This window comes from Ambystoma mexicanum, chromosome 8 (genome assembly GCF_040938575.1).
Source record: "Ambystoma mexicanum isolate Mex_15411 chromosome 8, UKY_AmexF1_1, whole genome shotgun sequence".
Classification (NCBI taxonomy): domain Eukaryota; kingdom Metazoa; phylum Chordata; class Amphibia; order Caudata; family Ambystomatidae; genus Ambystoma; species Ambystoma mexicanum.
The window spans coordinates 468,747,188-468,760,793 of record NC_090929.1 but is presented as its reverse complement, the minus strand read 5'-3'; the positions used below and the strand labels follow the sequence as shown (position 1 = coordinate 468,760,793).

Sequence of the window (13,606 nt, the reverse complement as noted above, 5' to 3'; positions counted from 1 at the left end):
TAATCCTTACAGCAGGCTCAGTTTGGGCTGTTGATAAATATTCAATTCATGACAGCTCCCATGAGCATCTTTCTAGTTGGATGTCAGCTAGCATTGCTTAGGCTTATGTTGTGGTTCAGTGTCCATTAGGGCCTTGTGGAGCCAGCCTGGCACTGAAGGTGGCCTCCTTTGCTCTACTGAGCGTAGCCTTCTTGGGGTCATGATTCTCCTGGAAATTGACAATGTTGTGGCAATTCACTATGTGTTGGCCTTGTGGAGCCATACTCAGAGCATCCACCCACTCTGGCATGGTCGCTTTGCCATTGCTTCCTGCACTGGAGAATTTCCCTTTGGGTATTTTCTGAGTCTGAGAAACAGAATTTTGGATTCACTCTCTGTTAAGTGCCTCAGCCCAAGCAATTGTCGTCTTGCATCATTTCTGAACTGCTAGCTTCCTGCCTTCTTCAGTTGGCTTCTGTATCAGTTTTCGAAAAGGTCTGCGAGATGCGCTACAGAGAACGAACACAGCCAAATAACTTGTTCTTTGGGAAGATGCCCACTCGGGAGGGTCTACAACCACATTCTAGCTCACTGTTCCTTTCATAGAGGAGAAATATCAATTTGCACTTCAGTCGGTATTAGGACACTGTTGGAGTGGATGTGTTTAATTAGGACTGAAAGTGCCTACACCCCTATATATTTCTACTCTTTCTTTCAAATACCCATCTTCTTAGATTTACCTACTCCAGCATTTTCACCCTTTTCTTGGTCATGCTAGCGTGGCAAGCTCGCAGTGGGGTCCCTTCCCTTTTGAACCTCATGGTAAATATCCTTCTTTTATCAGCGAGCCCCTCTGTGTGATCCCCAGTTGGCTCCCCACACCTGTACATGCATGGTAATCTTCTGTTGGCAGCAAAGATAATTTCAAGGAGCGTTGGGCCACACCACCTCCTTTAAGGATCAGGGCCTCATCCATAGTACTTAGGCAAGGGGCAAGGTCAAGGATACAGGGCTTCATGGTGTGTCCTCCATAGCTGGTGTGTGGAGTGGGGGTTTCATCAGATGTTCACCCCCATTGTTGAGGTTGCAAATTTTCTTGCTTTGATATTGGCAGGTTGTATCGCAAAATCAATGCTTACAGGTCCAGAACTTATGGATGCCATTCCAGAATGGAAAGCGTGCAGATTTTCAGGGACCCCTTAGTCTTTAGGTTTTCCAGGCGTATCAGCGATTTCCTGCTCCATGCTACAGCACTCTGCTCGACATCAATTTGAGGGATTTCTCCTTCAAGAATGCAGTCTTGGTTGGTTTTCTATACTACAGGCTGGTCTCAGATGTTAGGGTTTGTGTATAGACATTGGAAATAGGGTGTACCTTTCCCAGGGGGTGGCAGGGTTATCCGTTATGGGGAAGAAAAATGCTTTGAACATTTACTTCCAAGTCTTACTTTTTGCCCTGCTCTAAGATATGCATGGTTTGCAGGAATAGGAGTCTAGAACTGTGTCCCTCCAGCTGCCTTCTGGGCTCCTTACAGACCTCTGTGGACCACCTCCTGACTAGGTGTTTCGGCTGATGCTCTAGGATGTGGGATGATGGGCATCTGCCTTCAGGGCACATACCTTGGGAGGGTTGAGGGGCATAGAGGAGCAGCAGCATGCCTCTGCAGGAAACCCTTATAGTTTCAAAACCAATGGGAAACTTTGTAGCAAATGTTTCTGAAGATGACATGTTTTAGAGGTATGCATATGTAGTCCACCTGACAATGGGCAGCCAATCGCAATCCTAGTTCCTATAGACAGTATATTTAGATGTTCCCCTTAAACCAATCCCGACCCTTGGTAGGTTTTTCATTATTACCACGTAGTATGATGTTACCTCTGACGTATTTTTGATATAAAAGCTATGATTTGTGTGAAGATCACTGTGAGAACCTGAGCGTACGTCCGTTGATGTTCGTTGTAAACTCCTGGTTTTAGATAATTGTTAATAAAACAGTACTTTGCTATCTTTCTGAGTTGGTTCGGTTATTTGGAGTTATTCTGTGTGATCTCATCCATTAAATATGCACATTCCTAAAGAGCCCTAAGCTCAGGGGCATGGCCTCTAAGGCTTACAGTATGAGGGTCAGTCACTTGGATATTATGAAATTGGTTGATTGGGCGACTGATTCGACAATTAAGCATGTTTTACTTTAAGCCTATAAAGAGTGTGGTGCTCTTGGCGGTTGCAAATCTATGAACATGCATAATGCCAGCCTCTATGTCATGGTGTAAAATCTAATTTGAGATATAAAATGCACCATTTCGAGTCTTGTGTTTCTTTTTAATTAGGTAGATAGGAAATGGTGTAGCCACACAAACACTCATGGGGGAGCTCAGACTCTCTAGTGGCAATTTGTGAAAGAATGTATGGCTTACCGTTCTAAATTTGTCACTGCACATGCTGCGTAAGAGCCTACCCTGAGAATAAGCCTGCTAGGATGTTCCGCCTCAGTCTGCCTTCAGAAAGGGTGTGCCACCAAAACCGGTCCCCTGTGAGTGACCCCCCACGGGGAGAGGCGCTATCTTTTGTTTGTCTTACAGATGTGTTGGCCTAGCAATTTCCATGGTTACCGTCAGGCCACAGCATCGAGTTAAAACCTGCTTCACTGCTGAGTCATTTCCCTTTCAAGTAATGTTAGAAAATGAGGATGAGACAGTGTGCACTACAGAAAACACGATACCCGTCTGCAGCAAATCAGCAGTTAAAACAAGCTCACCAAGCTGGGTAATCATTTCACTCTTTGTTTTTGACCCTTTTAGATTTTGTTCACTTGTTCTTTGCATTAGGTCCAACAAAAGTTGTTCTTCAAATCTATTGTGCCCTTTGAAATCTTCTCAGCTTCTCTGGTTTCTCGAAGAGGAGCCGTGCCAAAAATATACAGCTGTCAGCAGCAGACAGGCCTTTGAGGAATTCAATGATTTTCCAACAGCCTGGTGCCTTACAAAAGTAGCTAGGGATGGGGGCGGGGGGGCATAGTACGGGGGAGGATTCCAGATGCGCTGATTTGCTGGGACATGTTCAGTTTTCAGTATAGGCCAGTCTCGCTCTGAAATGAGATTTGCAAGTGTTAACTTTTCTTTGGCTAATTTTAACATTCCTCGCCAAAGACTGTTTTTGCTCATTTTCAGAAAAGATTCACTTCTGTGTCACAACTGGCAGCATTTAGACTGTGTATTATATGTCCATAACACACATACTGACAAGCAAACTATGACTGGGTAATCATGTGCAACTTCCTCTCTTTTAATCAAACTGGTACATTTATAAAACCTTTTTAATGGAAATGTGCAAAGCCATCCTCTGATCCTTTCCACATAGATGGAAGAGACAGTAACTATTGAGGGATCCAGGGGCTCAGGACCTCCATTTTGCTGTTCCAACCCTATTGCCATAAAGCATCCCTTTAAGGTTCCAAATTCTGATCATAGGAAGCACTAGGGAATTTAATCCACAGATACAGACCGAACAACTTGCGTGCAAGCAACATATAAAACAAAATCTTGGCTTTCCTTAACTGCACACTCAACTGCCTGGACGACCACAACTGTAAATGTGACAATGTGCTCACCGATCATAGTCCCTTCCCCTCACATAATGTGAGGCAGAAGCTAATAACAGTGCACCTTGGAAAACCACCAGGTTTAACTGCAAGAAGGAAATGGAAGATTAACAATACTGCACAAAGGCGAAAGACAACATAAAACTTCAACACATCCAAAACCGAAATAAAACAAGCCTGCTGTGACTCACTTTTCTGCGGCATAAACTGCCCTTTCTTGTTTTTCTTTTTTGACCCTGCCACCGTTCTGGGGTACATCTTAGTTTTTGAGTTTGTGCTTTTCAGCATGTCACTGAAGAGCTTGTTGTTGCTGATCTTCTCTTTGCTTTCGTTAACCTTCCCTGGTCTCTGGGAAGCCTTTACATCTGCCCTTGAATCGGGAACCTCCGTTGAACCTTTACTGTGGGCCATGTCTCCGAGGGCCACACTGCCCTCGTCTTGTTCTCTTGTTAGCACAGATTTTGTTGTCACCTCACCAACATCACCAGAGGCCCCAATGCTTAGATCTTTAGAGACTGACAAGGTCATCTCCAAGATATTCCGTGTGTTTCCACTGGTTTCCTCCAAAGGCCTTCCATGACCTCTGCCACCATCCTGTACTCCTTCCGCTGGGTTGGTGGCCTCTGTTGGCCTCCCTGGCACTTTGTTACCATCCTGCTTGCCCTCTTCCGTGCTAGCAGCTTCCCCATTGATTATCTGCATGGTGCTGGTCCCAAGGGCATTGGCATGAGGATCCTCCCAGTTGTCTTCTGCAGGCTCCTGCTGGTCATCACATGGGTAGAAAATTGACTTCTTTCCTGGGGTTGCAGTAATGGAGCCCCACCGGTGCTCTGGGCAGTGGCTGTAAGAAATAGAACAAATATTTTAAAGGGATCTGCAAATGCACCAGGACACATCACACAGGTTCATATGAAATTATTAACTATTTTTCAACAACAAATATATCACGCAGAGGCCTCCAAAAACAGATAATGATGGGACAAAGAGCATGCCACTGTGGAGACATTGGTTAGATCAGTTGATTATGTTTACTGTGGGAACATACCACCAAGGCATCCCACCATTTCAGGCCATGACATAATAACACAAGACTGCCTGCTTATGCAAGGAGTGATATAAATCATTCGAAAACAGTACATTGTGATGGAAAAATACTCCATACAAGCTGAAATCTGTTGTCATACTATTCAGTCAACATCTGATACCATCTCCATAAAGCAAGCACATAAAATGAAAGGTCTTTCAATTACATTGAGCATTTATTTCAATAAATCTATAATGGATGCGATGCTGTACAAAGTTGCACAAAGTAAACGTTACTTATGATGGTGACTATTGTACTTCTTATACTTCTTGTCCATATTTCTCTTTACTCCATACTTATGGAATATCCCTCCAAGGAGGGTGAAGCCAGAGCCTTTTGCAAAGCAAAAACCTCCAACGTCTTTAGAAAGTCAGTGAGCATGCATGAGACACTGTCCTGCCCCTCCCATGCCATGCCCTCTGGCTTCAACCGCCAGACCTTTCCATCGAACCAAACTAGACCTAACAACGATGTGAGAGTGGATGGGCAGATTGCGTATGAGGGAAATAGGGGCTGAGAACCTGTAGTTGCCACTATGGTGAATAACTAATACATGCTCAAATGCGTCCCGCTCCATTATCCACCATACCTATGGGAGATTTATAGTAATACCGAAGTAACAAGGCACCCAACCTCTACACTGAAATGTCCAGTGAGAAGTGTGACTAGAAAGCCAAAGATGAAACCCAAGTGGCAGCTTTGCAAACTACATCAATGGGCGCAAACGTTTAAAAGGCTACTGATGCTACCTTGGCTCCCACTGCATGAGAATAAATACCCTTTGGAGGTGGCATCTTTTGAAGCCTGTAAGAATCTAAAATAGAGGGTGAAATCCATTTTAGGATAGATAGAGGCTTTGGTGGGCTCCTTCCCAGAGTTAGAGCTCCCATAAGTAGCACACAGTCTGCCTGATGAGCTAATCCACTTGGTCCTGTCCAGTCAGAAAATTAAGTGCTCTATGAACATTTTGAGTACTAAGTGTTTTCTCGGAATCAGAAGGTAAATTTCTAAAACAATGTAGGCAGACAAATCTTTTGAATAAAATGAAAGGCTGAATCGACTTGGGGCAAATAAGAGGAATGTTTGTGTAGTACCACCTTATGCTTGTGCAAAACCCTATATGGTTCTGTAGCTGAAATAGCTTACAACCACCAATTCTTCTGACAGAAGTGATGGCAACCAGAAATACAATCCTCCAAGAGACTAATCAGAGCTTCGCTGAGACCATAGACGCAAAGGGTTGCTGGGCAAATGCTGACAACACCACATTCACATACCAGACTGTTTGAGGGCTGCATGCTGGTGGAAACAATTTCAAAAAGCCCTCCAGGTGTACAGTAGTAACTGGATTGTCGAGTGAGGAGGAAGGGTCCTTTGAGTTTAGATTAGCTTGGAGGTTCGGAGAGCAACATGTAGTCTGGAGCTAACCAGATCAGATTTGAAGGACAAGACTGAGTCTAGACTACTTTGAAAAGGGTAGAAAAAACCTTGTCATGATACAAATGACAAAATCTAGGGCACTAACTGCAGTAATGGAATTTGGCATTTATTGGAATTTATACATCGATTTTGCCAAAGCGCGGTATCTCAATCAAAAAACTGGTACATAAATTAGAAAATGCAAGAAATGTAACAGAGCAGCATTCATTTAGTGACAGAAATTGGGTTTTAAAATGGGTATGAAAGAGGGGAAGAGTAGAAGAGGAGCGGATAGAAAGAGGGAATGTGTTCCAAAGTTTAGGGGCAAGCAAGGAGAAGGAGTGCAAACAAGAAGAGGCACAAAGAAGTTTAGGAACTAAAAGTAGATGTACGGATTGGAATGAAGAGAACGGGTAGGAGCGTGTATAAAGAAATGAGAGATGAAAGATGAGCGGGAGCAAAACCATGCAAACATTTGAACACAATGCAAAGAAAGGGTTGAAGAAAACAAGGGTTGAAAGATAGGACGTGAAGCAAGAGAGGCAGAGATACAAACTAGAGGGGGTGAAGAGAACATAACCCTGGATGTTTTAAGCGTTACATACAGAGTAGAGAGGAGCAATATGGGTTTCAGGAAGTCCAATTAGAAGAGCAGAGCAGTAATCAAGGCGGGAGAAGAAGAGAGAGGTGATGAGAAGTTTGTTTAACACTAGAGGAAAACACAAGCTCAACGGATATTATAGAGATGAAAACGACAGTTGCAGCATGTGTTAGAAATATGGGTTGAGGAGAAGAGGGAGGAGTCGAAGGTAACGCCTAAATTACAGGCAGATGAGAAGGGGAGGAGACAGAGGGGGGAAAATGGGTTCAGATGAAAAAAGTGTTTTTGAACTCATGTTTTGACAGCAGAAAGACAGGCAGAGATAGTGGAGTGAAAAGACTCAGTGAAAGGAGAAAGATGGGAAGATTTGAGAATCGTCAGCATAAAAGTGACAGGATAGATTAAAGGAAGGAACAGGGATAGAGGAGTAGTGTGAAGAGAGAACAGGGGAGGACCAAGCACAGAACCCTAGGGAAGGGGATAGGAAAGTTGGATAGAGGTAAGAAAGAGGAAAGGGTGGGTACGAAGGAGGAGACAGAACAAGATGGAGGAGGAGTGGAATGAGATGGGGAAGTAGAAAATGTGGATCATAGGTTAGTAACTTTACTGACAAAGAAGTCAGCAAGGTTGGAGGTTGGGAATGAGGAGGAAAGAGCGGGATCTGGAGGAGGGGGTGCGAGAAGGCGGTTGACCAACTAGAAAAAGTGACGAGGATGATGAGCAAGAGAAAAAGTAAGACCAGAAAAGTAACATTTCTTTGCATCAAGTAGGAGGTAGTCATAGGATGAATGGAGAGGGGAAAGTGAGGCTAGGTCAGAGAGAGATTGGGAACTTTTACAGCGGCATTCGGCTTCATGCAAAGAAGATCTTAAAGTAAGACGTGAAGGAGATTGCTAGGGTCGGGGAAGTATCTGAGAAAGAGAGAAATATTGAGCCAGAAAAAGAGTCATGAGTAAACTGAACAGTGTTGTTAATGGTTGACGTGTCTTGATCAGGTAAGAGAGAGACTAAAGTGTTTATAAGGGCAATTGATCAAAGTAATGTAATTGTGACATTGAACAAGGGGAGGAGGACGGGTGGTGGCTTGATTTGAAGGTAGATCAGGAGAAAAGGTTAAGAGGAAATGGACAGATTAAAAAATAGGATAGGTAGTGACAGTGGAGTCAGAAGTGAAGGAAGAGAAGATCCAGGGAAGAGCCTGTGATAGGAGAAGGAAGAGTGGGTATTTGACTAAGATGAAAGGAGTCAAGAAGAGCAGTAAGAGAAGAAGAAGAACGGATAGGTGTGGGATGGAGATTTAAGTCACTAAGAAGGATGAAGGGATCATAGGGGTAGGAGGATTGTGTGAAGAGAGTCTGGGACTTTGTAGAAATTAAGAAAACGACCAGAAAGGTAGTACAAAATAAGAAAGGATAGTGAGAGAGGTTTGACAAAAGAAGTAAACAAACTCAAACGAAGGGAAAGTAGTAATCCGATGCATGGAGGAAGAAGCAAAGAGGAATTGTAGAGTCACTGCCACCTGTGCGGAGTAGATGAGAGGTATGTAGAAAGGAGGTGGTAGGGGAGCAGAGACAGGCAGGAGTAAAGGAATTAGTTAGATGTAGCAAACCATGCAGAAGTAATGCAAAGAAAGTGATGGTGGTTAAGTCTAGAAATAGATTGAGAGTTGCATGAACCTTGTTACAAATAGAACGAGCATTCCAAAGACCAGTAGATAAAGAGGATATATCAGATTATTAGGGTTACCGGAGAGGGAGATTTCAGAGGGAGATGGCTGTAGGAATAATGCACAGGAATGGACCGAGTCATCAAGGCTGAAAAGAAGATACTGGACAGGGAAAGGGAGGATAGGAGATGAAGAGAAATGTGAGCTAGATAATAGGTAGATGGCATAGCTTGGAATAAAAAAGAAAAGGAAGGAAGGACGTAGAACAAAGGAAATACAAAATGAATGGTAATGTGCTTCAGGCACGAACAGGAGCAAACAGGGAAGGACAGCACAATTAAATGGGTCGCCCTTGAATGTGGATGCCCAGATCAAATGGAATGTATGGGCAGGGTCTAGTCACGTGGGATGCCATGTCACGTGACTGAGCATTGCTGGTTCGGTGCACCGTCAGGTGCAGTGGGAGCAGCGGAGGACCTAGAATAGTAAGGTCACGGTAGAAGGACAGGAACCTCAGCTGCTGCCTGCACAGATGACAACTGCAGGTTGCCTCGGCTGATATTAGGAGGAGAGTGAAGGAGGATCACTAATTTGATGGATTGTTTTCTGGGTGTTTGGATTATAGATATGTTGTCATCTCACATGTTTATGTGCTCAGCTACCATGCTGCTAAGCCCATTGATTGAGGCGAGTGTCAAAGCAACTTTTCCCCCTGTTGATAGAAAAGATCTAATGAGACATACGTAGAATCAAGGGAGAAGAAGTTCACTAACTTTGATAACAGAATCTTGCTGGCCAAAATGGAGCTATGATGGTGAGAGACTAGTTCCAGTTTCTAAGTTGAATAAGTTGACTAATGACTACTATAGGTCAATTAGTTAGCATTACAACATTGGAGGGCCATTGTGAACAATGGGTCAGAAGCAAGTCTTAATCACATTTACAAAGCTTGATGTTTCTCTAGCAACATTCCACCTCATTACTGTAGGGATGGGCCCCTAATCATCTTAATACAAAGTGAGCCCCCCACTTAAGGAACAAGTGCACATTTGTACTGTGAAAAAACAGAGGGTGTTTCACCGCCTAGACCCCAGGGATCCCTTACTCGGGTGGCCAGGGCACGGCCATCACCTTTGGATGCAGACCATGAGGGTGGACAAGTGCGGGAGGATCACCTCGGTGCGGGGTCCTCGGGGAGTGGGGGAGGAACGCTCGATGGCAAGACATGGTATCCTCCCTTTCCAAATACTGCTGTTCTATTTTACTTTAAAGGATATTCCAACTTCCCAGATCCCCCCCTTCCTACACAAACACTGACCCGAGGAAGAGGAGGTCTGCGGCTGAAAGGAATACCACCCATGCAATACATTGGGCATGTCCCACTAATAAGATGAGCCAGGGTCAGGCACTTGATCTTAATTAGATACACCTGGTACCTATTAGCTCTCCCCACATGGTTAAAAGGTGAAACACTGAGATACACTCTTGAGCAAGGGGGTACACAAGAAGGAACAGTTCTTCCATGGCAACAGCAAATCAGGCTCAGCAGAGCGACAGGCTGAGGGAGGGAACTGAGGAACGGAGAAACCTTGGACATCCCGGCGAGAGATTGTTAGCTCTGAAGGGCCTTGAAGGTTGCACAAGGAAGCCCAGCAAGAGAGAAGAGACAAAGCTCTTCAGTGTCTCAAGGATACCAGCCATCCTACCGAGTGAACGGCAGAGTTGGGGGGGGAACAGCGGTAGTTGTATCAGCCTTGACTTCAGGATCAAAGCAGCAGTAAATGAAAATTAATTAACACAGTCAGTGAGTTGATGAAAGCAATCAAAGTCCGGTCTGTGTTAAATGAAACTTGACGGCAACATTATCTGACAAATTAAGGTTGCTTGTGTGCCGATAAGATGCGAGAGAAAGCAAAGCATTGGAAAGAACTCTAAATTAAAGATACAGAGTGGTGCGGCGACAGAAGATTGCCCAATCGAAAGTCTCTGTGAAATGTCTGATGCCATAGAAGCGGCGGGAAGAGAAAGAAACTGACATGCAAGATGTGAAGTGTTGCTAGATTTGATCCCGGCAGAGGGAAACCTGGATGTAAGAGATGATTTTGAACTGTTAGGTTTGATCCCAGCAGAGGGAAACCTGGACGTGAGAGATATCTTTGAACTTTGAAATAGTACTGTGCTCAAAACTGCATTTACCAAGAGGCCTTGGTGTAGGAGAGAAAAAGTGACGTTTTAAGGTCGAAGTGGTCATGCCGAGGTAAGAGCAAAAGCCTTGCAGTTTTGAAAGTCTTCGACAACGGAAGGAAAGTGAAAGGTGGCTTGAGCCCGATGCAGGGAAGCCTATGAAAGTGTGATTGAAGCTTGGGGAAGGGAACCCCTATAAATTGTGATTGAAAGGTTTGAGCCCGGCGGAGGGATACCTGTACTGAAATGTGGTAACCAGAAGGAAAACATTTTTTGTTGACCTGTATCATAAGCTAAAAGGTGACCTCGGCTGGAGTGAGAGAAAGCTGAGAGGTCCAGCCGATACACTAATGACTTTTCGTGGAAGGCCAAGTGGACCCTGGTCCACAAAGCAAACTGCACCCTTGTGTCCAAAGCCTGAGTGTGTTGCAAGGTCCAAGTGTGCCACCTTACCCCGTATTACAAACAGTGGGGAAGGCAATTTGCTCAGCCATCCTGACATTCCTTTTGCACACTGCTTTTCCTTTTTGGCTTACACATTTATTGTATTAGAAAGAGGACAGGCATTACGTTTATTAGCATAGGCCATTTTATTTTGACTAAGGACTGACTAGGGCTGTATTTTCTTTTTTGTTTGATGGTCAAGAATACTCCCATCTTAGTTGTAGGGCAAGATAGCAGTTTCCCAACCCCTATTAAACCATCAATATAGGTTTTGAAACGTGCAGCTCTTGGATCAATGTCTACTTGTGATACCATACCTCCCTCACAGTACGTAAAGCAAGTTTATTGTACAATCATCCGAGGAGGAGCTAGATGAAGCAGTAGAGTCAAACTAACCCAAGTCTCATCAAACCACATAAGTTGACACATATACATTTTTGCAACAGTTAAAACTCTCCCATATATTTTATGACAATCCAACCCCCCACACATGATTGGACAAAACCTCTACAAAGAAATCCCATCTTTCTGCAATTCTTCCATTCTCATTGGTCACTTGTTATCTTAACTACCATATCCAGATCATATTCATAACACACCCCTTCTTGGGAATCGTCTGTAGTAGGTTGTGACATCATCACACCGTTAAACATTTGTGTGCAAATATAATTCATACTTCTAACAACTGGCCTGAGCCCTTTAATCTTAAACACACATGGTTCGCATAGATATTTCAAGCGATATGAAGGAGGCTGAGTAAACAGGTTCTCTTTGAACTTATGATAGCTATCTCATCTGCCTCGGCTTACTGACTCCATTGAAACATTCTTATCTAAATAATGACCATTTCAACATGCACAGCACATCTGAAAATACAATAGAAACCCCTGGGAATCAATTACTTTTGCCTCGAACACCGCTTCAAGACATGTTTTATTGCTGGTCAAAACAAATAGCCGAAACCCTTCTCCATGCTCTCATGTACTTAAGATTACATCTGCTTTCTGTGATACTTACAGACCATAACTCTGCAAAACCAGTTTCCCAAAGTCAAACCCTGACTGCCGTATTTTAAAACATTTGTCAAAAAGGCCCACCATATGTAGATTTTATAAATTCCCTGTGTATGTATATAAGTGTGCATACATGTTTAACTGTCAAATTTCCTTCAAACTGGGTTCTCTGTGACCAGTCCTCCTCCTTGCATGCGCATTATGAAAACTCCTTGTTGATCGTGTTTTATATTTCATTTGCTGGTTTTGGCATGTCTTTCTATGTGTGTGCAAAACAATATGTATCAATTTAACCAGAAGTAACATTAAGTAACATATCCCATTCACATTTAACTACACTGGATACATATGAAATTGCAACATCACACCCAGTTCGCCGCACACCCTTTCATAAATATGGCGTGCGCAACATGAATCCCTCTTTATCGTTGGAACCTTTCCTGACCACCTCAAAATTACTTAGTCATACCCAGGGGAGTGCGTCCAGCCAAACAGGTGGCAGGAACTTGGCGGAAATCTGTCAGTGACTGCCCATGTTCTCTAGTCCACCCAAGCTCCCACTGTCTGTCTACAATTGTTTTTACGGCGCCTCCCAGACTCTTACCCTAACACCTGACTCAATGACATCTGGCACTTCCCACCCTATATTTCCTCATCCTGGCCATCCACGCTCCTTTGTAATCATAGAAATAGAAAATTGACTTACTTTCTTTTCTATTTTCGATGGCGGTCGCCATCTTTGGTTTTCTTTTCTCTCACAGTACACTGGGCACTTGCAATATGCACTGAGCCCATCTTCCACAGGAAAATAAGTATTCGCAACCCAGAGGAGCCCAGCAGTGCAAATAGCTGTATGCCTCCTTGTGTCAGGAGGCATACAGTGCCGGTTATGGCCTTGAGCCATCGCCAAGGCCCTCACTTTGCTTGTGCCCACATTAAGCTTGGGCTGTGGGGCTGTTACTGACACTGTATGCCCCTGAAAGCAGGGGTGATCCTTGTAGTGCCCCCCCTTAGCCAATATTACATGGGGAACCACATGGTACAACTGTTTTCTTACTTCGAACCAGATTTGTAATTTTGCCATACTATTAAGGCATTACAACACTGGGCGAAGAAGGCTATAACAAGTGTTATCATCCCTTACCTCTGCTATGCAACCTTGGCTTCCCCTCTTACCTATAACTTGAGTGTGGGTTGTTAATACCTGTTACAGCTCTCTTCCTCAGGTTGGAATGCCTCATTGTGCCTGCCACCACTTGCATTCACAAGCAATTATAATCATCAATATACATGGCTTTCATTTTAATAAGGCACAAGCCCTGAAAAAATAGTGGGCAGACTAATTACCATTATTATTATGCAATGTATTGAGCACTAAGCTAGCGTCAGGAAGCAACAGAGTGCTTTAAAAGTTATTAGGGGAAGTGCACAGTGAGTATAAGGGAGCAGAGAGCTAACAACATGATTTGGCAGCAAGGGATCTAAAAGCAGCCAGGTGAAGAAGTTGGAGGAGCAGATCACCCCATCTCAGGTTAGGTGGGGAGTGGATAGTGCGTGGCCCTAGTTGTTAGGAATTAGCCAATTCTTGAAGAGGAGGATCTTGAGCTCCTCCTGG

At 43.9% G+C, this 13,606-nt stretch overlaps 1 protein-coding gene across 1 annotated transcript in view; it reads right to left on the bottom strand.

Moving 5' to 3' along the window:
* TTLL10 (tubulin tyrosine ligase like 10) overlaps positions 1-13,606 on the bottom strand; it is a 1,071,284-nt gene that overhangs the window by 499,676 nt on the left and 558,002 nt on the right. Inside the window, exon 5 of the mRNA XM_069610084.1 lies at positions 3,772-4,421. Coding sequence (XP_069466185.1) covers positions 3,772-4,421 — 650 coding nt within the window. The remainder of the gene's footprint in view (positions 1-3,771; positions 4,422-13,606) is intronic.